Raw genomic sequence first — 26,302 nt, 5'->3', positions numbered from 1 at the left:
TTCTCACCATATTACTCTGGCTAGAACTTTCAGTACTACATTGAATAGAAGTGGTGAAAGCAGGCACCCTTGCCCTGTTTCTAACCTTAGAGAAAAAGCTTTCAGGTTCTTACTGTTGAGTTTAATGTTCACTCTAGCTTTTTCACATATGACTTTTATTACATTGAAGTAATTTCCTTCTATTCTTAGTTTGTTGAGTGTTTTTATTTTGAAAGTACGTTGAATTTTGTCAAGTGCTTTTTTTGAATCGATTGTAATGACCTTATATGTTTTTCTTTCTCTTCATTCTGTTGATATTATATTGTTTTATTTTTATACATTTAACCACCCTTGCATTCCAGAAATAAATCCCACTTGTAGATAATCCTTCCAATATGCTGCTGAATTATGCTTGTTAGTATTTTGTTAAGCAATTTTGCATTGATGTTCATAAGGGCTATTAATATGTAGATTTCTTATTTTATCTTTGCCTGATTTTGGTACGAGGGTAATGCAGACCTTATAGAATGAGTTAGGAAGTGTTCCCTCCTCTTCACTTTTTGGTGAAAAGTTAAGAAGAATTGGTTATTAGTTCTCCTTTAAAAGAAGAATTATTGTCAGTTCTATTGTCAGTCAATAATCAGGTACAAGGTTTTTCTTTGATGGGAGACATCTGATATCTCATTCAATCTCCTACTACCTATAGGTCTATGTGGATTTTCTATTTCTTCGTTATTTAGTCTTTGTTGGTTTCATGATATTTAGCTATTTACTCAAGACTGCCACTATATTTGTCCTGTTTTTAAAATTTCACATATATCCCCATCATTTTGCACTCCATAAAATATCCTGTGGAAGCATGACTATTAATGGTTGCATGGTGCTCCATCCCATGGGTATGTCATCCACTATCTAACTTTCTTCCTTTTGTTGAATGTAGGTTGATTTCAACTGCTTGTCTGCAGTGAATATCTTCATATCGTGAACACATCTTTTCTTAGCTCCATAGGACATATTCTCTGGAGGAGAGTTTCTGGATCATTAGGTCTGTAAGCATTATTCCTGCTCTGATCATGTCTTTGGAGATGATGCCAGGGATAAATGAAGCTCAAAGTCTAAGCTACCAGCAGAACAGTGAGAAAAATTTATGGAGAAAAATTTTCTCATCTGTATCTTAATATCTATGTCTTAAATACAACTTTATAGTAGTTTTATTTAATACTCATATGTGAACTCACTAACTTTATTTAAAATGTGATAATCCACTAATCATAACCACCATAATTAAAACATTCATTTATTGAAAGTTGGTCTGTGCTGTAAAGCAATTGTCTTCCAAATAAAAAAATTTTAAAAAGAAAATTTGATCTGTACCAGACATAGTGCTAAGTCCTTTATATGCATAATCTCATTAATAAATGTCCTAGCAGGTGGAAGTAATGAGGTCTAGTTTACAGAGGAGCAACCTGACCCTAATAAGAGACACTGAGAAGTTCAACCTGACAGCCTCTCCAGAAGCCAGGGCAGGGACCTCATTTAGTGCTCACTAAAAAGCAGTCAATGTTCTAAGCTATACAAATGAAGATTTTTACAAATGACACAGCAAAGGCCCTGAGAGACTTGTTTTCTGTCCAATGATCATAGCTAATAAATGGTAGACCCAGGCTCAGACAAATTCCAGATCCGCTGTGCTTAGGAGTTTTCTTTCTCTGAACTGCTGCAACTGCCCCAGTGTAAACACAGAAAGGAGGCGTTTGGGGCTAAGCAATTAAAAACATGTTTTTTCTCTGACTGACAACAGACAAGGTGGCCTGAGCAAAAGCTGGGCTTTGGGTTCCCACCAGGTCCTCCCACCACCAGTATGCTATCTGTCCATCCCTGCCTGGAGCTGGCAGAGGCTCCTTCTCTCTCTCTCTCTCTCTCTGCCAGTTTCAGGACCACATTCATCTTTTCACATCAGTGTGGCATTTTCTGGTGACACTAAGTGGGTAGCCTGGTTCTCAGGAGACCTGGTTTCTTGTGTTTCTATCACTGACTATAGGATATGACCGCAGGGAAACTCAAGATCTGAAGACCCATTTGGCACCTGCTAGGATTCTGGGTGGCGGTGGTTGCCAAACCTGTTTGAAATCATTGAGCTTCTGCCCCTGCTCACTCACCACCAGTAGGCTTGGTGCCCGTTGGCATTTCTGTTAAAAAAAAAAAAAAAAACCAAACATCAGACCCAGACCTAAGGCAACTTCCTGTCTGCAGCCAGGTGTTGCTGTGTGGCCCCGCACCAGGCACACTCAACCACAACTTTGAAAGGTCAGCGTATCACGGAGTTGGCTTTCACAGGAGATAACGTGGACGTATCACTCGTCTGGCAGATATTATTAGTCCTTTGTCCAACTTTTGAAAGAATGGAATTTTGGAAATGTTTTCCCTTAGACTTTTTCAGCATTCCTAGACTGATTCACTCCCCTGGTGAAGCCGTGGTTTCCGTGTTACACTGATTACGGTAAAAACAGCAGTCTTCTGGGAATGTGTTCAGGCCTTTCCTGAATCCCTGAGCCTTGCCTCCGCAGTCGCTGCTCTCCCGCGAGTCCCGGCATCAGACGGTCCAGTCTGGTCGGGTCACCGGCAGGCCGTCTGGCTGAGCCTGGACCCAGTCCCGGTTCCTGGTTCCCTTCTGCCTGACACACAGACTGACCTGTCCTGCGGCGCGTCATAGCCTTTCCTTTCCTACAGTTTAAGAGGAGTGCCCTGCAAGAGCACTCCAGGAAATTAAATTCACTTTTCAAACATCCCGAGGTCACTTTAAGAATTCAAAGGGCAGGAGACACCTGCCGAGTGGCGGGATGGCGCCGGAGCCGCTCTGCCCTCCCCGCTCCGGAAGTGCCGGCGTCGGAGGTCACCGCGCCCCGCGGCCTGGAAGGGGCGGTGGGCCCCCGGGGCCGCACTGACTCGGCCCCTCCCCGCCCCTCTACCCTACAGGCCCGCGGGGCTCGGCGCTGCCCTCGGAGCAGGTCCGCGCGAAGCCCGGCGGGACCCAGAACGGGCGGGCGGGCCCGACGCGAGGCGAGGGAGGGCCGGGAGGGGCGGGGCCGGCGGGCGGTTCGCCAGTCCGAGCGGACTCTGCCCCCGCCCCGGGCGCCGCTGCCCACACGGAACAGACTTCGGAGTTGGTCCGCCGACGATCGCACGCAGTCCAAGAGCGTCTCTGCAGTGGGCCGGTCCTGGAGGATGCGCGCCCTGGACGCGCCTGCGAGCCCGCGGCTCTTGGCCTCGGACTCCGGGTCCCCCGCGGCCCCGGACGCGGCTGGGCCCGCTCGCAGGAGTGCGGTGGAGAGGCTGGCGGCCGACCGCGCCAAGTACGTGCGCGGCCCGCCCGGGGCCGGACCAGGCCCGGCTGGCGGGGGCAGCAGCCCCGAGGCGACCGGAGGGCAGGCGCGCGTCCCCGGGCCCGGGGTGCGCAGGGCTATAGCGCGGAAGCCGCTAAGGCCGGACTCGCTGGTCATCTACCGTCAGAAGTGCGAGTTCGCCCGAGCGTCAGGAGCCGACAGCCCCAGGGCAAGCCTGGTGAAGAAGCTCTTCCAGGGGCCGAGCAAGGACAAGACGCCCGAGCCTCCTGGCGCCGCCCGGGTGGGAGCGGAGTTGGGGGTCAGGGCCCAGGGGGCCGCCCAGGCCGAGCCTGGCCCCTCCGCGCCTCCCGCGCCCGCGCGGTCCGTCGGGACGACCCCCAGGGTCTCGACTGCGCCCGGCGGTGCAGAGCTGCTGGGGGTGAGGCGCCTGGGGCTACAGCGCTCTCAGTCCGACCTCAGCTCGCGCTACTCCGCGTCCTTGGCCGAATCGGACACTTTCTTCCAGTACTGCGGCCTGGAACCCGACGTGGTGGAGGCGCTCGGGCGGGAGAACTTCTCGGCCGGGTCGGACCGCGGCGCCCTCAAGGTCCGCAGCGTGAGCGTGGCCACCTCCGACAGCGGCTTCTCCCGGCGCAGCGGGGAAGACGAGGGGCTGCAGGAGGAGGAGCTGACGGAGCAGGTGCCCAGCACCACCTCGGTGGTCGAGAGGAACGCGCGCATCATCAAGTGGCTATACACCTGTAAGAAGGCCAAGGAGACGCCCGGCCAGGGGCTGCAGGGCCCGGCGTGACAGCCCGCCCCAGGAGACCCGGGCCGAGGTGTGCGTCCGGGGCCGGGAGGGGTGTCTGTGAGGTCCTGGGGAGGGGCCGAGCTGGGGGACCCTGCCTTCTAGAGAGAGAGAGCCGCAGGAGCGCCTGCGTCAGCGGACTGCCAGACCCGGCCTGTGCCGGTTCTCTCGAGTGTGCGGCTTCTGGCTGCCAGCAAAGTTAACTCTGTACACGAAGTGCATCCCAGTTGGCTTATTACTGTGAAAAGAGGAGAAATTGGCATTCTAAACGCTCCGTCAGAAAGTGCTTTTACACCTCTGCTGTTTCCCTGCGCTGAAATAGCCTGAGGGCCCTGCGTGGGTCCAGAGCTTTGATGCCCGCTGACCGGCCCGCGTGGGCCCTGGGGGGACTGCGATCTCCCCTCCCCAGAAAGGAAGGCTGTGCACTTCCTGGAGGCCTTCACCGAACCGAGAGGGAGGAGGGCCTCTCTACAGGATCTTCTCAGCCGTTTGACACTCATTTAGCTGTAAAAGATTTTTGCCTAAATTTTGTTCAAATCGTTTCGAGACCTTTCTAAGGAGATGCGTTGGGGCAGAAAGAGCTTCAGTTTTCTGAATTGAGGGAGGGACTAGATCATAACTAATGTCTTGGAGTTCTCCTTGGCAGTGATTGTGTATTTTATTTGCCTCTGATGATAGCAGGGGAGGTGCATTTCTTCCCCTTGGAGTCAGTATCTCAAGGCTGATCTCAGGAAGTTCTTTTTCCTCAAGGAACTAAGGAATGTTTATTTTCATTGTGACCTCTGTGGAGAGGGTATTTCTGGGGTAGTCAAGGGAGAAGGGAAGATACCTTTTCAGGGTTCTCTCTGAGAACCAAGATTTTAAGCACTACAGCATCTTGATTTCTCTGACCCTGCACTGACAACTTGCTCTAAGTGTTTGTAAAGTTAATGTGATGCAAGTATTTTGTCTGCCCTTGAGATAAACTAATTTAAGACATGGTATCAGTCTTCAGCATGGTGGGGGAGTCTGCGCTAAGACGTGTTTGCACACAGCTCACCTGTGTTTGAGGCCTGAAAAATGCCTAACTTCCCCAAGTGTCCATGGTCTTAATACAGACGTGACAATTCACAAAGAGAGAAGGGTTCAGTGTTTCTTTTGAATTCAGAAGGGTCATGACTTACAGACTCCCTTGTAGTTTATTGAGGATTATTGCATTTCCCCTAACCTGAGTCCCCATGGAATGTATAAAGGTAATCAGAATTTAAACTGAAAGCAGTACATTAACTGGTACTTTTCACCAGTTGTTTTGGGTCCTGAGGTGAGTGACTGCTGGCCAGGGTTAGGGTTGGCTGTGAACACCTTGATATGGCAGAGGGAAGCTGCAGAGGCTGGCTTGTCCCAGAGGGTCATGGTGTAGCAGATGGAGCCCTCAGTGGGGAGTTGGGAGCCTGTCTTCTGTTAGCAATCACTCCCCCACTTTTAGCTTAGGCTCCCATTATCCATAAAATGAACGCAGATAGCAGAGGGTTTCCAACCTCTATACTTTGTAATTCCATATAGTAGAAAATGTGTTTGTGTTCCATGACTGTAACCCAGAAAAGTAAAACAACAATAACAACAACAACAAAAACTGTTGTCTATTATGACATGACTTTTATGGCAAAGGGAAGTAGTCGAGGCCAGAGGAAAGTGACACGGGGTTAGGGGACTGCCCAGGATGACTCTGCTGGAGAACAGTGGTGCACTCCCTCACCAGCTCCCTCCCTCTTCACAGTGCTGCTTTTTCAAGTGGAGGACTGTGTCACCTGTCTTCTGAGCTGTTTCATGGTATTGTACAGAGAAGGGAGATGGTTGTTACACAGAACCTGCCCAATTTGCTGTGTGTCATTGGCAAGCACCAGCTCTGTAAAGATTTTCTGTACAAATTTACTCTCATAGACCCCAAACAGCTCAAGTTCTTTGAACTTCAACCCAAGAGACCTAAGGGCTTGCTGCTTGGAGAACTGTGAGGAAGAAATGCATGTCCTTTCTCCAACTTATGGCAGGCCTCCTGTTTTAATGAATTGAACGACAGGAAGGTGATTAAACACCAGTAGACAGAAGAGTGATTTTCATGAATTTTACACTGGGAAATAGAATACCAAAATTATCAGTCATGGATCCCATTGGAATGTCCTCATTCTCCAAATGAGGACAATGTCAGTCCTGACCACAGTCCCCTCGATTCTCCACCTTCAGACATGAAATCCCCTCTGAAAAAGAGTCAGGACAGACTCCAGACCCTTCACCTTTGTTGGTGCCGGGGTCTTCTGGCAGCCTGAACAAAACCACAGGATTTCATCATAGGATTACTTGCCTGAGAATAGTTCCCTAACTTCTGGAAGCTGTGGGTAAAAACCTACAGCTGCAATTTTTCTCTAGTTTATTGTGACATTTATTGTGACATCTGTGGAATCCATACAGATGTGTTTTAGGATTTCATGAAAATTTGAGATGAACGAAGATGTCTTTTCTAGGTGAAAAAGAAAATACATTTTATGTTAAGGTTTTTGTCCCTTTGGTAGATAGAGGGACTATAAAGTAAAATAAAAATATTCCATCCAGAATTAAATAAGAAGTTCATAAATTTATTACCCCATGGATTAAAAATATTTACTTTTCAAAAGTGAGACCATCAGAACTAGAGGATGACTTATAGAAGCTGCATGTGATTCCACTGGGCTCCATGACTGATACTTACACATGGGTAATTTTGGTATTCTATTTCCCAGTGTAAAATTCATGAAAACCACTCTTCTACTTGTGTTTAATCATCTTCCCGACCTTCAATTCATTAAAATGGGAGGCCTTGCCAAAATTTAGGTTTCTGGTTTTCTATCCTTTGCACAGAATATATGTTACTGATTTTAATATTGTTGTAAAAGAATGGCAACTTGTCCTTTGAATTTTTTAGCGATAAATGTTCAATTTTAAAGCAAAAATATCAGACATTCCCCAGCTCTTTTCGCATTTCTCTTTGATAATGTGGGGTAACTGGAAGCTGGGAGGTAGAACTGTCTCAACATCTGCACAGATGCCATGGAGCATAGAGCAGACAAACTGGGACACTCCTGTTTTTGCACTTCTGTCTTTTCCAACTAGCTTGGAAGCTCGTACTCACCAACTAGGAGTGCATTTTAGGTGAACGCAGTGACTGTACCTGTAATAAGGCTACCTCCATCTTCAGGCCAGCCCCTGAGTCTTTCAGAGAGAACTGTGTTTGAAAGGGCAGAATCTGTTTGCCATTTAAATTTTATTTGTACTGCTTGCTTTGTTCTCTATTTTGTTGTCCAGCTCTGTGCTAGTGAGCACTGGCCTTACCGATCAACATTCAAAGAAATTTTTCTTTACTGCCTCAGAAAAAGGCCTACAGGGAAATGGATACAGAGCAACCAGATGATAGCTATGTTTGCTACTGATTTCTTTTCACATTCTTAAATGCGCAAAGGAGATGTTTGAAATACAGAAAGTATCATAAAATCAAAGACTGCAGGGACCAAACTTTGTAATTCAATGCTTGGCTTTATAACTTTTGACTAGACTGGTGTTGATTGACAGCTTTTTCCTTACTTCTCAGGAAGCAAACCTTCTGGACGATGGGGACTCCTTGCAGTATGTCTGGATGACTGGGACCCGAGGCCCATCCTCACTGCCAGGTTTTATCTAGAGTACCCAAGTATCCATATAATTGCTCTTTTCCCAGGAATAAAACACACCATTAAAGAAGCTTGTCATTTCAGAAGGTTTGAAATGCTGTGGAGAAGGTGGGAACACAGAACTTGGAAATTAGCTGAGTTTTAACTGTTATGACACAGCTGAAGCTCTGGAAAATATTTTCTTGTGTTAGGTGGATCTATTTTTGCTTCTAGAGGGCAGCAGGAGAAGGAAAAGCTGCTTGGAAATATTTTCAAGGGCATCTTTTTGAGTGGCTTGCTGACAAATAGGTACCATGATACATTTTAATAATAATTAATTGTGAAAAGAAAAAAGGCAAAAAGCATGAAATTCAAACACAAATGCCATGGTATTTACTGCTTTCAATCATACTGGACAGATTGGCACTATTTAAATCAAAGTTCTGTGATCATAAGACGATGTATTCTACACAAATACTGTGGTTAACAAAGAGCAAACACATGGTCACACTTGCACATTCACACATAGACCTCCCTTTCTAAGTATCGCCGCACCATAAACTGCAGTGAATTCCCAGCTGTGCAGTTGATCATCTTGTGAAGTGAATCAGAAGGCACTTTTAAAACCGCTTGAGAGCTGCAGGATCACTATGAATGCCACTCCTGTTGGGCTGTAGACATGCAGTGGTAACGTAAAAAGATAAAGAGTCGAAATACTGCTAGAAAACCTTTTTGTGTACCTGGGCAGTTTCTTGAGAGTTGGCAGAAGAATACTGAAGCTTCCTTCAAATCTGTATCAGTGGTCCTCTTCTGCAGCACTGTGTCGAATATGCCTCCATGGTTCTCTTGTCCCCAACTTCCGAAAAGGATAAAAAAGACCTCTATTTAGGCAGAACATGGACTCATGACATGTGAAATGCCCTACATTTTGGTCTAATTCACACCCTCATCTATCATGCAATCATTCCAAATTTGGCAGCAGTTCACTCTGTCTGAATAGGATGTTTGAAACAAGGGGCAGTCCCTTGGATGGCTGGGAGACTGTCGGATGGGAGTGTTGTTGGTAAGGAGTTACTGTGACCCTAAATCTGTCCCAGCTTGTGACACTCAGAGTAAATAAATTTCAAGTTCAGAACCTTCTGAGAGAGATTTTGTATCTGTGAAAACAATCCAAAGACCATCTGTCATCCAGTCAAAGCTCACAGTGTTTTATCAAAATATATCTAAGAACATAATTATTAGAACAGGGAGGGAAGAGAAATAGGTTTCTCAAAAGTAAAATGTTTTATAAACCAATTTTGATATATTCATGTATTTGTTTAATACTGTATTCTATTTTTGTAACTTGCTGTGAGAATAGGTCCTAGAGTTAAATATTTATTTTTACAGAAGTATTGGTCTTCAAATAGTTCTCCTGCATTTCATATGGTTTTGGTTTCTATCAGTATAATTTAAGTCCTTCTGCCCTTGTTACCTTTTTGTATGTTGTTTAGTTGGAGTTTCCGTTTGACTGTCAGCGGCACGCTTGGCACTCTGTGCTGTGCTCAGTACTGCAGGGACTTGTTTGTCAATAAGTCACGGTTGTACATTTGGAGAGGGTACTTCTTCAATGTAGACTCTATAAAGACAAAGATTCTCTGCTCTAAGAAAATTTTCCCTTTTTTTTTTATGCTGCTATTTTGGTATTCACTATTCACTGGATTATACTTAATTTAAAAGATAATGTCAAAGATGAGAATTTTCTTTAAAGGATCTTTTTGTATTTGGAGTTTCCCTATTTGCAGATTCTATTAATTTTTTATGTGAATGCTTTAAGCGAAATTGTTATGTGCCTTTCTACTGTCAGAATAGGATAAAGTGTATCCTAGGTCACATTTATCTGAGATCAAAATGATGTGAACTCTGCCATTCATGTGGGCTTCCCTGGTGGCTCAGCAGTAAAGAATTTGCCTGCAGTGCAGGAGATGCAGGAGACGCGGGTTCGATCCCTGGGTCCTGGAGATCCCCTGGAGGAAGGCATGGCAACCCACTCCAGTACTCTTGCCTAGAGAATCCCGTGAACAGAGAAGCCTGTCAGGCTGCAGGCCATAGGGTCGCACAGAGTCGGACATGACTGAAGTGATTAAGCAGCAGAAGCAGCTACCAACCACCCGTGTAATAGATGAAAAGCAGAAAAATAAATTGGTTGCTGTTTAAAAGCACTGAGATCTTCCAGAAGCATTTGCGTATCAATGACAGTGACTGTAGGAAGTAAATGTCAGGAGGGTGTGTGAGGCAGGAACAGGGTGTCCCCAGACCCCAGCAGGATCAGGTTAACACTCCCTCTTGTCTGTCTGGATTCAGGCCTCAGCTCAGGGCCTGAGTGTGTGGCTGGAGGCAGGAAATCCTTTCCTAACTCTGAATTGCTGAGTGACTCTGAGAAAATCAGAATTTGTAGCTGAGTCTGAATAAAAAAGTTTATAACTGCTTTTCACAGGGATGAACAATAGTTATTGCTGCAAAATAGTTTCATTTGTTCAGGAAAGAATAGCATATTAGGTAACATGATTAAGTACAATGGAAAGGAAAAGTTATTGAAAAATTATTGATAAAACCTTGGAAACAGCTTGACAGTATCTAGTTCTTTAATATATGGATACAGATCACCAGTGCCTCAGACTTAAAGGTAGTTATGTTACTGAAAGGTAGTTATATAACTGAAGTTTCCTCATTATGCATATAGTTTTTAAACTGCTGGTCACTGACACTGGAATAAAAAGAAGGCTTTATCAAGCATTGCCCTTTTCAGTGGGTTAAAGGGCAGTGCTACAGTTATTGTTGGTGACGTCATGAAATATCAGGCCCAGACAGTTGTTATGGCAGTCTAAATAGAGTTCTTTTTTCACACACTACTTGCAACATGAGTGCAATATTGTATATTCTGAATCAAAGAAATAAATTATTTTTTGTTATTTTTAATATAGCTTTGTGAATTTGTACAATATGAAAAAATTGAAGCAAGGGTATGGTTATTGTAACTACTCATATCTTTTACTTTCTCCTTTCCTCCTAAATATTGGAGCAGATTATCAGTCACAATGAAGAGTGCATTCTAAAGCCTGGACTAGCAGAATCATGTGCCTGGAGATGGGATGCAATAAATCAGTTTGAGCATCGGTTTTCTTTGTCTCATCTGTCTTTTGCTTATTTTTTTTTCCTCATGGCTTATTAATATTATCGTTGTAAAATGAGTTCAAAGGTAAAATGAGAGTATAGTTTGTAACCTTTCCTGTTAGTTAGCTCATTGGTGAAGGCAGACTCCATGCACATCAGCTTTGCTGCCTGTATCTGCTCAAATAGGAGATGGAGACGTGGGCCTCAGCCACAGTGTCTAAGTCACTGAGCCCGGCTGGCTGCTTTTTCAGTCCTACAGTGGCTTACACAACTCCACAGAAGCATCCAAAGATCCTTAGGGAGAACCTTAAGGGTTCTTAAGGAGAATAAATGGTTCACCCTGTATTTCCACGGAGATAATGGACAAACCCTCACGGGCTGGAGCAACTGTAACTATTCAGAAACAGTCCCAATGCTGTGCTGTGTGGCTTCCATTGCAGAATCCAGTAGCAGCTGACGTTTTCTTCCTTCAGGCAAACGTGAGTTCTTACTCTTCTGTTTCCCTTTGTGAAAAACAAAGTCATGCACAGTGGTTAAGTGTTTAAACTTTGCTTGCGTTTCCAGTGGTGAAATAAATTTATATAATCATTAAATGTTCCAGATTGGAAATATCAAACGAGAAGGGAATTAAGTTCTCCACCAGGAGCTTACGCCTCTGGTCGTGGAAGTAGGAGGGAACAGCTCATGGGGAGAAAATACAGAAACATCAGAAAATGTGCTCCTACTCAGTAATATTTTCCTGACTATCTGCTACAATGCCCCCAGTTCTACAATGGTCATCTTTGTGTTATCTCCTTGAAAACTGTCGTTAAAATTGAAATGCTTTCTGAGGGTGAGAATGTATTAAACCATTGATAACTATTCATCTTTAAGTCAAAACAGAATAGTGATCATTTTAGAAAGTGAGAACCCAGGCTGCAGAAGCAGATCTGGAAAGGCAAGCCTGAGGGATGCTCAATTTTGAGCTTAAGTAAGACTCATTCCAAGTGCCAGATTGGAAATTACCAGTAAACCCACACCCTGCTGCTGAAGCTCTCATGCTTCTGGGCAGTAGCGGCTGTGACCAAGGACAGCCCACTGATGACGGCAGAATCACAGATGCTCACTTCAGTTCAGTTCAGTTCAATTCAGTCACTCAGTCATGTCCAACTCTTTGCGACCCCATGAACTGCAGCACGCCAGGCCTCCATGTCCGTCATCAACTCCCGGAGTTTACCCAAACCCATGTCCATTGAGTCGGTGATGCCGTCCAACCATCTCATCCTGCCCTCAATCTTTCCCAGCATCAGGGTCTTTTCAAATGAGTCAGCTCTTCGCATCAGGTGGCCAAAGTATTGGAGTTTCACCTTCAACATCAGTCCTTCCAATGAACACCCAGGACTGATCTCCTTTAGGATGGACTGGTTGGATCTCCTTGCAGTCCAAGAGACTCTCAAGAGTCTTCTCCAACACCACAGTTCAAAAGCATCAATTCTTCGGCGCTCAGTTTTCTTTACAGTTCAACTCTCACATCCATACGTGACCACTGGAAAAACCATAGCCTTGACTAGATGGACCTTTGTTGGCAAAGTAATGTCTCTGCTTTCTAATATGCTGTCTAAGTTGGTCATAACTTTCCTTCCAAGGAGTAAGCATCTTTTAATTTCATGACTGCAGTCACCATCTGCAGTGATTTTGGAGCCCAAAGAAGTAAAGTCAGCCACTGTTTCCACTGTTTCCCTTTCTATTTGCCATGAAGTGATGGGACCAGATGCCATGATCTTAGTTTTCTGAATGTTGAGCTTTAAGCCAACTTTTCACTCTCCTCTTTCATTTTCATCAAGAGGTTCGTTAGTTCTCCTTCACTTTCTGCCATACTTATTGAGGTGCCAAATACTGTACAGTGGGGCTCCCCAGGCTCTTTGCCATTATAAGCTTACATTCTAAGAGGGTTAGATATTTAGTAAGGATACATAGGCAGTTTGGTGTTAGGGATGGGAAACATGCAGATGGAAGGAAGGAAGGAGAGGGTGGAAATGAAGCTGAGTAAGGTAGTAGAATCAGAAGCCTGATTCATGAATTTCAATATGACCCTTTTGGTTTGTGGTTTCTATTTGTTGACTGGTCTGAACCATAAATGAAATCTGAAGGTCCAAAAAAAAAAAAATCAAGCTATGGGAAATAAAACATGCAAAATACAAATGGCTTATTTCAATCCCTGGAGGTCCTTCACCCTTCAAGTTCATTTGAAGTCTAAATTGAAGAAAAAGCAGACACACTACAAATGGGGCCTCAGAGCTTGGTCTTCAGCCAACCAGAACGTTGTTTGTTGTAAAGGACTGTGTGGCTTTCCTGACTTTTAGAGGAAGTCCGCTTTTCAAATGGAATAAAAAGTCAAAGTAGCAAAAAGAGGGGATGTCACAGGGCAGAGCAGACCCTCCCGCGAGTCTCCTCTGAGTGCCTTCTGAGCTGTGTCTAGGACACACCCTTGCAGGTGGATGGCTGGGTGCAGGCCCTCAGGACCGCAGCACGGACGGTCCAGAACAGGGTTTGCTTGAGGTGCCTGGAGAGAGCTCCTTCCCGGCTTCTTGCAGGTGTGAGTCAGGGCCAGACAGACTGCCCATGTGAGCGTCTGCCAAGGTGGGCAGGGACCCGGGACCACCAATTCTCAAATGGAAGGAACATTGGAGACCATGCATCACCCTCCCAGCCCCCAGGAGGCAGACCCCTCTCACCTGTCCCGGGCACCTTCCCACGCTGTCCTAGTTGCTGAACATGAGAGGGCAGCCAGCTGCCTGTTTGCCGGAAACTTTCTGGTGTCCTAGGAAAATCATCAGTCCCTGGCAAATTGGAAGGATTGGAAACCCTAACAGGGCACCTTGATTAACACATATCTCAGTGTCAAGTTCTCAATTTCAGTTTAGTTTCTACTCTGAGGAAATTAATGCCAAAACTACTGTGAGCACAGAACTATAAGTTTTTAGCAATAAGGGTTTGGTGTTTTCACTATTGCCTTAAACCAGGGCAGCTTAGGTAGGGTGTTTCCTGTCTGGTGGGAAGGTCATGTGGTACGGATTAAGAAGGGATAGATGCTTCTCCTATGTTGGTTCTGCTTCTGGGAGGACCCAACTCCCTGGAGGAAGCCGCGTTTCCCAGGCACCTGCACCAGGAGCAAGATGAGCTGCTCACCTTGGTTGTTCCATGGAATCCTTGCACAGTCTATGAGGATCACCATTCTAACCTGCCAGGTAGCCGAGGTGTAGAGACATTTAGTACCTGCTCAGGTCAAAGAATCATTAATAACATGCTGGAGAGGGAAGAGTGTGAACATGTATCTGCCTGGTTCCAAAGGCAGCCATATTCTCGCTGTTAAGAAGTAAATGAGAAGCCAGAATGCTTGAAGAAGTAATAACTTCCCCAGGGCATAGTCTGATTCAACAGGTCAAAACCTAAGCAGGATTCTGATCCAAGAAGCCACTCCCGACCTGAGTCACCTGACTGCCCCGATCACCACCTGCTGGGTGACTCAGGCAGGATGAGGACACGGCCCCGCATCTGACATCCTGAGAACCCCAAAGCAGCAAACATTCATGCTGCAGGACAGGCTCTCATGGTTTATCTTATGCTGACCATTTTACATAAGGTGAGATGTATCTTAGAAAATAGTCTTAAATAAAGAGAAAGTCAGAGGGAGAGCAAGCAAGCTGTGCTGGGAGAGCTTGGAACAGTGCTGATCAGGGCCTCGTGCAGTCAAAATGCCAAGCTGGGGGACAGCTCGTTTGCTGCAGCACCAGCTCCATTAACAAGTGTTGTGAATCCACAGTGAGTCCACCTCATGCCCATCATGGAACTCCAAGGCCCAATGAGAGGTTCAAGGCCTTCTAGATTGAATGTCTCAGCAAATCTGGTAGAACTGTGATTATTTCAGGGGCTAACCATTGATTGACTTTTAGGTAAATGGGAAATGGCCAGTTGTAAAAACAGGAGAAGCTCCTTTAAATTTACTTTGCAGTAGTAGAAAGTTTGGCACATCTTTCGGTCTGTGAAATCTTTTCAGCAATATAAAAGAGAAGTACAAGATATGCACTCAGTCTCCTGCATACATTTTAAAGCTATACAAATATTACTTTTTTATAGGTGAAAAGGAAAACTGAGTCAACTGTCAACACTTTCTCCATGCAGGTAGAGGCAGGAGGAACTATGAATCACCTTTTCCTGTTGACTCTGGGCTGAGTAAGCAACTCAGATTTGAAGGCCACAGGAAGTCATTGCACCCACTGGGCCAGCACCCTCATTGCTGCTCAGCCGATACTAACCACAATTACTTATGTATTCAGGTTAGTAAACCCGCAGTGGTCCATGATGTCAGGAACCCTGTCAGTGCTATAGAGCCTTTTCCAAGGAAGAGTATTTTCTATTTAAAATGCATCTGCCAGAGAGATTAAACTCTCACCTCTGAAAGAGTGACTGTGAGTGCTGAACACAGCACAGCAAGAGCTCATTGACACACGGGCTCGTAGAAGCCGAGTGCCTCTGCTGCGGCTTGTGGAGCAGTGAACAAACATCTCTCGGGTTCCTTGCTGTTCAAAGGTTAGAGCGTGAAGAATGTTTTTAAAGGCATTTACTGCAGAGGAGACGCCGAATAGTTTTTATTATTCTAACCATATTAGTTCCCTAATGATTCAATGTATATATTTTTCACTCACTGACTTGTTTAAAATATTTATGAATCAGTTTATATATTCAAGCTTCCATCACTTGGCGTCAAAATGTCTTCTCTGGAGTTCTCTGGGTTTCATGGCTCTAGAATGTGAGATTTACTAATTGGTTCTGCATTTAGCTGGTCATTTCCCTGCGTAGAACCTACATTCAGGAGAAGGAGAATCAGTGATAATTGGTTCAGCGGGTCTATAAAGTTCTTTCCCCATCATGATTTAGTAAAGTGAGAGTGGGTTAGAATTTCAAAACAGAGCAAAAAATATATATATATTTTTTTCTGGTCTAGAGAAAGTACCATAGGAAATTCTGAAAAAGTACTGTGGGACTTGCTGATCATTTAGTGAAATATATGAAAGCTATGAAGGAATATTAATGGCAAAGCAACATTACCTAGCACTGATCAAGAAGTTTATAGTTTACAAGGCTATCATATCTAGTTTCTCATTTGATCTTTACAACCATCTTTGAGGTAGCTGGGGCAAGTATTACTACTGCTTCTGTTTTGCAGAGGAGGAAGTAAAGAGTCAAGTTCCCTGCCCGAGTGGCTCAGATGGCAAAGAATCTGCCTGGGATGCAGGAAACCTGGGTTTGATCCCTGGGTCTGGTAGATCCCCTGGAGAAGGGAATGGCAACCCACTCTAGTATTTTTCCCTGGAGAATCCCATGGACAGAGGAGCCTGTCAGGCTACAGTCATGAGGCTCAAAGAGTTGGACACAATTGAGCAACTAACACTTTTACTACCTGCACAAAATGATACCTGCATTAATGTTATCATTGACTTGGGGTTGTGGAGGGGTGATAAAGAATCTATTAGCATCACCCGATGGTTAAGTGAATCATTTGAGAGCTTATCAGAGGCATCTCTGTTTTGGGTCTTGACTGTGGGATTTTTCTAAAGCTCTCTGTCAAAAATCCCTATATCTTTCTCATGAGATTCTTCACTAAGTACCTTATCCAGCCTATTGAGCCATGTGGCTCAGATCATGAAATCCTTATTGCAAAATTCAGACTTAAATTGAAGAAAGTAGGGAAAACCACTAGACCATTCAGGTATGACCTAAATCAAAACCCTTATGATTATACAGTGGAAGTGAGAAATAGATTCAAGAAGTTAGATCTGATAGACAGAGTGCCTGAAGAACTGTGGATGGAGGTTCATAACACTGTAGAGGAGGCAGTGATCAAGATCATCCCCAAGAAAAAGAAATGCAAAAAGGCAAAATGGCTATCTGAGGAAGCCTTACAAATAGCTGTGAAAAGAAGAGAAGTGAAAGGCAAAGAAGAAAAGGAAAGATATACCCATCTGAATGCAGAGTTCCAAAGAATAGCAAGGAGAGATAAGAAAGACTTCCTCAGTGATCAATGCAAAGAAATAAAGGAAAACAATAGAATGGGAAAGACTAGAGATCTCTTCAAGAAAATTAGAGATACCAAGGGAATATTTCATGCAAAGATGGGCACAATAAAGGGCAGAAATGGTATGGACCTAACAGAAGCAGAAGATATTAAGAAGAGGTGGCAAGAATACATAGAAGAACTGTACAAAAAAGATCTTCATGACCCAGATAACCACAATGGTGTGATCATTCACCTAGAGCCAGACATCCTGGAATCTGAAGTCAAGTGGGACTTAGGAAGCATCACTATGAACAAAGCTAGTGGAGGTGATGGAAGACCAGTTGAACTATTTCAAATCCTAAAAGATGATTCTGTGCAAGTGCTGCACTCAATATGCCAGCAAATTTGGAAAACTCGGCAGTGGCCACAGGACTGGAAAAGGTCAGTTTTCATTCCAATCCCAAAGAAAGGCAATGACAAAGAATGTTCAAACTACCACACAATTGCACTCATCTCACATGCTAGTAAAGTAATGCTCAAAATTCTCCAAGCCAGGCTTCAGCAGTACATAAACCATGAACTTCCAGATATTCAAGCTGATTTTAAAAAAGGCAGAGGAACCAGAGATCAAATTGCCAACATCCTTTGGATTATCGAAAAAGCAAGAGAATTCCAAAAAGCATCTATTTCTGCTTTATTGAATATGCCAAAGCCTTTGATGTGTGGATCACAACAAACTGTGGAAAATTCTGAAAGAGATGGGAATACCAGACCACTTGACCTGCCTCTTGAGAAATCTGTAAGCAGGTCAATAGGCAACAGTTAGAACTGGACTTGGAACAACAGGGTGCCAAATAGGGAAAGGAGTATGTCAATACTGTATATTGTCACCCTGCTTATTTAATTTAAATGAAGAAACATCATGAGAAATGCTGGCCTGGGTGAAGCACAAGCTGGAATCAAGATTGCCAGGAGAAATATCAATAACCTCAGATATGCAGATGACACCACCCTTATGGCAGAAAGTGAAGGAGAACTAAGGAGCCTCTTGATAAAAGTGAAAGAAGAGAGTGAAAAAGTTTCCTTAAAGCTGAACATTCAGAAAACTAGGATCATGGCATCTGGTCCCATCACTTCATGGCAAATAGATGGGGGAACAGTGGAAACAGTGACAAACTTTATTTTTTGGGGCTCCAAAATTACTGCAGATGGTGATTGCAGCCATGAAATTGAGATGCTTACTCCTTGGAAGAAAAGTTATTACCACCCTAGACAGCATATTAAAAAGCAGAGACATTACTTTGCCAACAAAAGTCTGTCTAGTCAAGGCTATGATTTTTCCAGTAGTCATGTATGGATGTGAGAGTTGGACTAGAAATAAACCTGAGCACCGAAGAACTGATGCTTTTGAACTGTAGTGTTGGAGAAGACTCTTGAGAGTCCCTTGGACTGCGATGAGATCCAACAAGTCCATTCTAAAGGAAATCAGTCCTGAATATTCACTGGAAGGATTGATGTTGAAGCTGAAACTCTAATACTTTGGCCACCTGATGAGAAGAACTGACTCATTTGAAAAGACCCTGATGCTGGGAAAGATTGAAGACAGGAAGAGAAGGGAATGGCAGAGGATGAGATGGTTGGATGGCATCACCAACTGGATGGACATGAGTTTGAGCAAGCTTTGGGAGTTGGTGATGGACAGGGAGGCCTGGTGTGCTGCAGTCCATGGGATCGCAAAGAGTCGGACATGACTGAGTGACTGAACTGAACTGACTTTAATAGAAATCTTCAGTTTTGACTCATGGAGATTCCAATGCCTGCTTGAGGATTTGGGGCTGTGATGGCAAAACAAAGCCATTGAGAGCCCTGGATGAACCAGAGACTCTGCTCTAGGAGACTTTGGGAGGAGAAAATGGGCCACTTCTTCCAACAATGTACAGTGAGAGACTCTCCTACAGTTGTGACCTGGGGTGGAGTTGTCTGCTTTTCTTCTCTCCTCAGTGTTTTAGGAGAACACCTTTCACTTTTTATAGACCTAAAATTACCAAGTGGTCCTTGCACTTCCCTTCTGTAGGTGGAGGATTCTAATGATTAAGAGATCTGAAGCCAACAGCGATGCGTAGGCATGTGTGTTCAGTGCAAAATGATTCATACTTGCCAGAGTTTGATAAATATGGATATTCTGCAGTACTGGTTAACACATAGAATTTGACCACCTTGCCTGCTCCCTTCCTTCCCGTCTTGGGACTCTTGGAGGTGATGAAGTGAGTCACAGGGTTGCAAGTTGAATCACAGTAACATGGAGATTCATGCAAAATCCATTGCCTTGAGAGGATAGCTTGGCTGGGAGGGTCTATAAGGTGTGTCTGGGGAGAGGTGTGCGCCTTTACAGTGGGCAAAAAAGAGACGTGGGAAAACAGGTCATATCAGAGCTTCCTCGCACAGACCTAGAAACAGAGAGAAATGGAGGTGGCAGCCGTCCAGAAATGAAAGCTGATGCTTTGGAATCCATTGTGCTGAAGACAGAAACTAAAGCTGAGCTACAATGAATCCGATGACATGTCAGGGAACAGAAAGGCACAGATAGATTTGTACATTTCTGCACTAAAAATACACTAAAATTCTGAATAAATTTATTCCAAGTTTTAATAAAATTGTTAAGTGATTAATAATAAAAAGCAGAAGAGTCTACAGTAGGAACTGCAGCAGATCACGCAAATAAGTTTCAACTTTGAAGGAACGTCTCTGGCTTCATCTCATCGTCACATATTCTAATTGTGTATATTATGGCAAAAAAAAAACTGAAGGATTTCACAGATTAGGTTGTGAGAATTCAGTGGATTCTTAAAGTCTGGGATTCCACTGCTGGGAAAAAAAGTTTGTTGAGAAAAACTGAAGCTATTATTGGAATGAAGCAGAACTTTCTTCAATATCTGCTTATCAGCCATCCTATAGTACGCAGACGTAAGAAAAGGTTGCTGCTGCTGCTGCTAAGTCACTTCAGTCGCGACCGACTCTGTGCAGCCCCAGTGGGGCTCCTGGTGTCCCCAGAATACAATGGAAAGAGAACAGACCAGTTTCTCTCCCTCAGAACACAACTGACATTTACCAGTACTCAACATTAGATGATTTCTTATTCATTTTCAAAACTTGTTTAAGTTGTTATATTGCTTTGTATTCAGTAAAACTGAATTTATTTCAGTTACTTAAGGAATCTAAGAATGATTACAGTACGATTTTGGAAACAAAACTAAATGTCAAATAACACCAGACAGGGTGAGAATATTAATATGAAAGAGAAACTATCATGTTGTAAATCCACATTGTGAATAAAGTTATAGATGCCTATTTTTCAAAGGAAACAAAGAATGTTAGATATTCAGTTCAGTTGCTCAGTCATGTCTGGCCCTTTGTGATCCCATGTACCGCAGCCCATCAGGCTTCCCTGTCCGTTGCCAACTCCCGGAGCCTACTCAAACTCATGTCCATTGAGTCAGTGGTGCCATCCAACCATCTCATCCCCTGTCGTCCCCTTCTCCTCCTGCCTTCAATCTTTCCCAGAATCAGGGTCTTTTCAAATGAGATAGTTCTTCGCATCAAGTGGCCAAAGCATTGGATCTTAAGCTTCAGCATCAGTCCTTCCAATGAATATTCAGGACTGATTTCCTTTCAGATTGATTGGTTTGGTATCCTTGCAGTCCAAGGGACTCTCAAGAGTCTTCTCCAATACCACAGTTCAAAAGCATCAATTCTTTGGTACTCAGCTTTCTTTATAGTCCAACTCTCACATCCATACATGACTACTGAAAAAACCATAGCTTTAACTAGGCGGACCTTCGTCGGCAAAGTAATGTCTCTGCTTTTGAATATATTGTATAGGTTGGTCATAGCTTTTCTTCCAAGGAGCAAGTGTCTTTTAATTTCATGGCTGCAGTCACCATCAGCATCAGTGATTTTGGAGCCTCCCAAAATAAAGTCTCTCACTGTTTCCATTGTTTCCCCATCCATTTGCCATAAAGTGATGGGACCAGATGCCATGATCTTAGTTTTCTGAATGTTGAGTTCTAAGCCAGCTTTTTTACCTCCTCTTTCACTTTCATCAAGAGGCTCTTTAGTTTCTCTTCACTTTCTACCATAAGGGTGGAGTCATCTGCATATCTGAGGTTATTGATATTTCTCCCAACAATCTTGATTCCAGTTTATGGTTCATCCAGCCTGGCATTTTGTATGATGTACCCTGCATATAAGTTAAATAAGCAGAGTGACAATATACAGCCTTGACGTGCTCCTTCTCCTATTTGGAACCAGTCTGTTGTTCCACGTCCGGTTCTAACTGTTGTTTCCTGACCTGCATACAGATTTCTCAGGAGGCAGGTCAGGTGGTCTGGAATTCCCATCTCTTTCAGAATTTTCCACAGTTTGATGTAATCCACACAGTCAGAGGCTTTGTCATAGTCAATAAAGCAGAAGTAGATGTTTTTCTGGAACTCTCTTACTTTTTCTATGATCCAAAGGATGTTGGCAATTTGATCTCTGGTTCCTCTGCCTTTTCAAAATCTGGCTTGAACATCTGGAAATTTATGGTTCACATACTGTTTGAAGCCTGGCTTTGAGAATTTTGAGCATTACTTTGCCAGCATGTGAGATGAGTGCAATTGTGCGGTAGTTTGAACCTTCTTTGTCATTACCCTTCAGTGGGATTGGAATGAAAACTGACCTTTTCCAGTCCTGTGGCCACTGCTGAGTTTTCCAAATTTGCTGGCATATTGAGTGCAGCACTTGCACAGAATCATCTTTTAGAATTTGAAATAGCTCAACTGGTCTTCCATCACCTCCACTAGCTTTGTTCATAGTGATGCTTCCTAAGTCCCACTTGACTTCAGATTCCAGGATGTCTGGCTCTAGGTGAATGATCACACCATCGTGATTATCTGGGTCATGAAGATCTTTTTTGTACAGTTCTTCTATGTATTCTTGCCACCTCTTCTTAATATCATCTGCTTCTGTTAGGTCCATACCATTTCTGCCCTTTATTGTGCCCATCTTTGCATGAAATATTCCCTTGGTATCTCTAATTTTCTTGAAGAGATCTCTAGTCTTTCCCATTCTATTGTTTTCCTTTATTTCTTTGCATTGATCACTGAGGAAGTCTTTCTTATCTCTCCTTGCTATTCTTTGGAACTCTGCATTCAGATGGGTATATCTTTCCTTTTCTTCTTTGCCTTTCACTTCTCTTCTTTTCACAGCTATTTGTAAGGCTTCCTCAGATAGCCATTTTGCCTTTTTGCATTTCTTTTTCTTGGGGATGATCTTGATCACTGCCTCCTCTACAGTGTTATGAACCTCCATCCACAGTTCTTCAGGCACTCTGTCTATCAGATCTAACCTCTTGAATCTATTTCTCACTTTCACTGTATAATCATAAGGGTTTTGATTTAGGTCATACCTGAATGGTCTAGTAGTTTTCCCTATTATCTTCAATTTAAGTCTGAATTTTGCATAAGGAGTTCATGATCTGAGCTACAGTCAGCTCCTGGTCATGTTTTTGCTGACTGTATAGAGCTTCTCCATTTTTGGCTGCAAATAATATAATCAATCTGATTTTAGTATTGACCATCTTGTGATGTCCATGTGTAGTCTTCTCTTGTGTTGTTGGAAGAGGGTGTTTGCTATGACCAATGTGTTCTCTTGGTAAAACTCTATTAGCCTTTGCCCTGCTTCATTCTGTACTCTAAGGCCAAATTTGCCTGTTACTTCAGGTGTTTCTTGACTTCCTACTTTTGCATTCTAGTTCCCTATTATGAAAAAGGCATCTTTTTGGGGTCTTAGTTCTAGAAGGTCTTGTAGGTCTTCACAGAACCACTCAACTTTAGCTTCTTCAGCATTACTGTTGGGGCATAGACTTGGATTACTATGATGTTGAATGGATTGCCTTGGAAATGAACAGAGATCACTCTGTTATTTTTGAGATGGCACCCAAGTATTGCATTTCAGCCTCTTTTGTTGACTAGGAGGTCTACTCCATTACTTTTTTTTTTTTTTTTTTTTTTTTTTTACTCCATTACTTTTAAGGGACTCTTGCCCACAGTAGTAATAATGGTCATCTGAATTAAATTCACCCATTCCAGTCCATTTTATTTCTCTGATTCCTAAAACATTGATGTTCATTCTTGCCATCTCCTGTTTGACCACTTCTAATTTACCTTGATTTATGGACCTACCATTCCAGGTTCCTATGCAATATTTCTCTTTACCACATTGGACTTTATTTCCATCACCAGTTACATCCACAACTGGCTGTTGTTTTTGCTTTGATTCCATCTTTTCATTCTTTCTGGAGTTATTTCACTATTCTTCTCCAGTAGCATACTGGGCACCTACCGACCTAGGGATTTCAACTTTCAGTGTCCTATCTTTTTGCTTTTTCATACTGTTCATGGGGTTCTCAAGGTAAGAATACTGAAGTGGTTTGCCAATCCCTTCTCCAGTACATTAGATGTAATATTTACAATAAATAAAATTTGCTGGAAATAGAGGCATCTAGGTCATAGCTATTTTAGAGCTACATTTATTCCCCTCTCACTGAGATTAAAATAATACAATCTTCTACAGTGAAGAAGGAAAAGGATGGCCAGACCTACAGAGATTTTGGGGTTTAGCCCACGAGAAGTGTCTGCATGCGCTGGTGGTGCTGTGTGCCCGGTGAGGGCTGCTGCAGGAACAGTGAAGATAAGAGTGGCTTTGTGTATCTTGTTTCTGCAGAATTGAGTTGCAGATTTGTTACATTTTTAATTCAAAGTTTATTATACATTATTACTTATAAAAGAGAAAAGAAAACTGGCAGTGTTTGAAGTAACAAAGGCCGCTATGTTCAAAAATCATGGAAAAAATAAAGTTGAAACATTTGGTGGCCCTAAAGCACCCCCACCCCCCTACTCCCATCACCACCAAAAACAGAAGAAAAAGCTGTGATTATAAACTCCAGCATGTATGATTTGTGCTTGGGGGGAAATCATGGCAGAATTATGAGCCACTGAAACTTTTTGATTTCTAACAGTAAGATAGTCAACAGTTGATAGATCGGGTTTCTATGTTCATTTGGCCTTGCTTAGCAAAGGTGGTCTTCAGTGCTTCCAGAATCACTCCACTGCACCATTTCCAAGACATTATTTTCCTTTCTTTTGAACACAGCTGGTCACAAACTAGCTGTGCCATTGCAGATTGTGCCCACATCTTCCAGCAGAGAAATGCACATAGTGGTTGGGAACAGGCCTTACTTTAGGACTTGTTTTTGGTCTAAGACCTGCTCTGTGCAGCTTTTGCATCATTTTAGCCTGACCTTCACAGCCTGACCTAACGTCTCAGTTATTTCCTATTCCTCTCACCACTTTCCTTGTAGGCACCCCTCTGGAATAGCAGCCCCCAAGTGTGATGTAATCTCTCACTCATTCTAGGCTTTGTACTCTGACTCCAAATACCTTTTTGTTTGAGAATAGATTTTTCTTTACTCTCAAAGAGGCAGCCCGTGTGTCCCCACTTCAGAGATGGCTGTCTCCGCCCCAGGATCTCCTAGATGGTCAGGGCCCTCACTGTGCTTCTTTAGTCTGCCTCTTACGTCTCTAGGCCTGCTCTGCCAGGGTGAGCCTTCGTCATGAGTGCAGGCCGTGTGGGAGCAGGCTGGGTCAGTGGTGGCCGCAGCAACCAGCGGGTGCGCTCACGCATGGTTCAGCTCTAGATTTCTGCCTGGCACTCTAAAAGTGTTCAACGTTTTAAATTCATGTGAAGATTTTCCTTAGAGAGAGAATCATTGGCTCAAACAGAGTCTTGAGCATAAGTTGATTCTGCTAGTTCATTTCTGTGTTTGGTAGCTATTAGATCCAGATCTAAGCAGTGATTCTGCCTCTAACAACTGAGTGGTCCTGGGAGGTCACTCAGTGTTTCTCAGCTGAGGTCTCATCATGAAGAACACTTTCCATGGCCTTGTCAGCGTATTTGGTGAATAATGCGTACTAAGTTGCTTCAGTCGTGTCCGACTCTTGGCAACTCCATGGGCTGCAGCCCTCCAGGCTCCTCTGTCCGTGGGATTCTCCAGGCAGGGACACTGGATTGGGTTGCCATTTCTTTCTCTAGGTGAATAATAATAAGCACAAAACATTTAGCTTTCTGGAACCTGGCACAGAGTAGGTGCTTGCTAAGTATCAGCTCTGTTGATAAGATTAAATTAAAAGGAACTTTCAGAAATAATGGGAATATTGTTACAGTAAAGTGTGTAGAAGAAAGAAACATCTACTGTAGCACATTTCATCAGCTCTTCAGCAAGAATAGAAAGCACTGCCTACAGACCCGGTCAGTGACTAAAGAGAAATGTGCTCTAATGGCCTTTAAAATTATCTACATCATGACTTCTATGGGTCTTTACACCTGCAAATTCTGGAGAAAGAAACCTTTGAGTGGAATCAAGAGTGATGACTCATGTATTTTGATCTAGAGTCCCAAAGCCGGGAACACTGCTGCAGTCTACGGATTTCAAGCGCACAGGGGCTCATCAGGAGTGCTTCTTCCTGCCCTCAGGAGTCTGGCAAGTTCCTGTCTCCAGAGAGTACCCAGACAGGCATTCTAGTAACTCACTGAGACTTAGGAATGTTGCCTACTTAAGCAATACTTTTGCTTTTATATAGCATGATATTATTTATCTAAGTATCACTTTTGAGGCTATTGGTTCATATAGTTCATTTTCAAGATTTTCACAAATTATCAGGGTCATAGCTAATGTCAGTGGCCCCTAAGATAAGAGGACTTTTAAAAAAAGGAATAATTCACACATCTGCCAACAACCACAATGCAAAGGTTAGAACCCTCCTACTGTTTCTTCTGTTGAGACTGTGACAATGTGTTTCAGCATCATGACTGTAAAATAACCAGTTACATGGTCAGCAGTGTAAAGGGCTTTTGTTTCTGTTCTTTGTGGACTTTGGAATATCACGTGTCTACTCACCAAGCAGGCAGTTCTGTAGCAGAAGCATGTGTGGGTTTCAGGTCCACAGCGGCTGAGTCTCCTCACTGCCGGGGCCACTGCCAACCTGCACCACCCGGAGCTTCACCCGGTGCCTGTAACTTCTGAGCACACCTCTCCCCTGGTTGCACCAGCCAGAGCTTCACCCGGCGTCTGTAACTTCTGAGCACATCTCCCCGCTGGTTGCAGGTGACGAATTGATGGTGGAGCCAAAGCAAACAGGCTTCAAGGAGCGGGAGGATCCTCAGAGAGGGAGGGCTGAGTCTTCCACAAGGCTGACGTGAGAGGTGAGCTTGTGTAATGAGTAAACTCAATGTGTATCTTTTAATTAAA

General features: G+C 43.8%; 1 protein-coding gene and 1 long non-coding RNA gene across 2 annotated transcripts; one reads left to right on the top strand and one right to left on the bottom strand.

Moving 5' to 3' along the window:
• The first annotated feature begins 2,816 nt into the window (after window positions 1–2,816).
• Window positions 2,817–10,924, top strand: FAM110C (family with sequence similarity 110 member C). Its single transcript, XM_043870487.1, has 3 exons — window positions 2,817–4,141; window positions 7,709–7,787; window positions 10,831–10,924. The coding sequence occupies exon 1, from the start codon at window positions 3,205–3,207 to the stop codon at window positions 4,111–4,113; it is 909 nt and encodes a 302-aa protein (XP_043726422.1). The 5' UTR covers window positions 2,817–3,204; the 3' UTR covers window positions 4,114–4,141; window positions 7,709–7,787; window positions 10,831–10,924.
• LOC122672980 lies at window positions 7,711–26,093 on the bottom strand. The gene is made up of 3 exons (XR_006334555.1): window positions 25,952–26,093; window positions 24,435–25,082; window positions 7,711–9,384 (listed from the first exon to the last, which is right to left on the bottom strand). It is a non-coding gene; the product is annotated as an uncharacterized LOC122672980 (long non-coding RNA).
• Window positions 26,094–26,302: the final 209 nt, after the last annotated feature.

Source organism: Cervus elaphus, chromosome 16, assembly GCF_910594005.1.
Source record: "Cervus elaphus chromosome 16, mCerEla1.1, whole genome shotgun sequence".
Taxonomy (NCBI): Eukaryota; Metazoa; Chordata; class Mammalia; order Artiodactyla; family Cervidae; genus Cervus; species Cervus elaphus.
The sequence above is the reverse complement of the archived record's forward strand: the minus strand, read 5'-3'. Positions and strand labels throughout refer to the sequence as shown.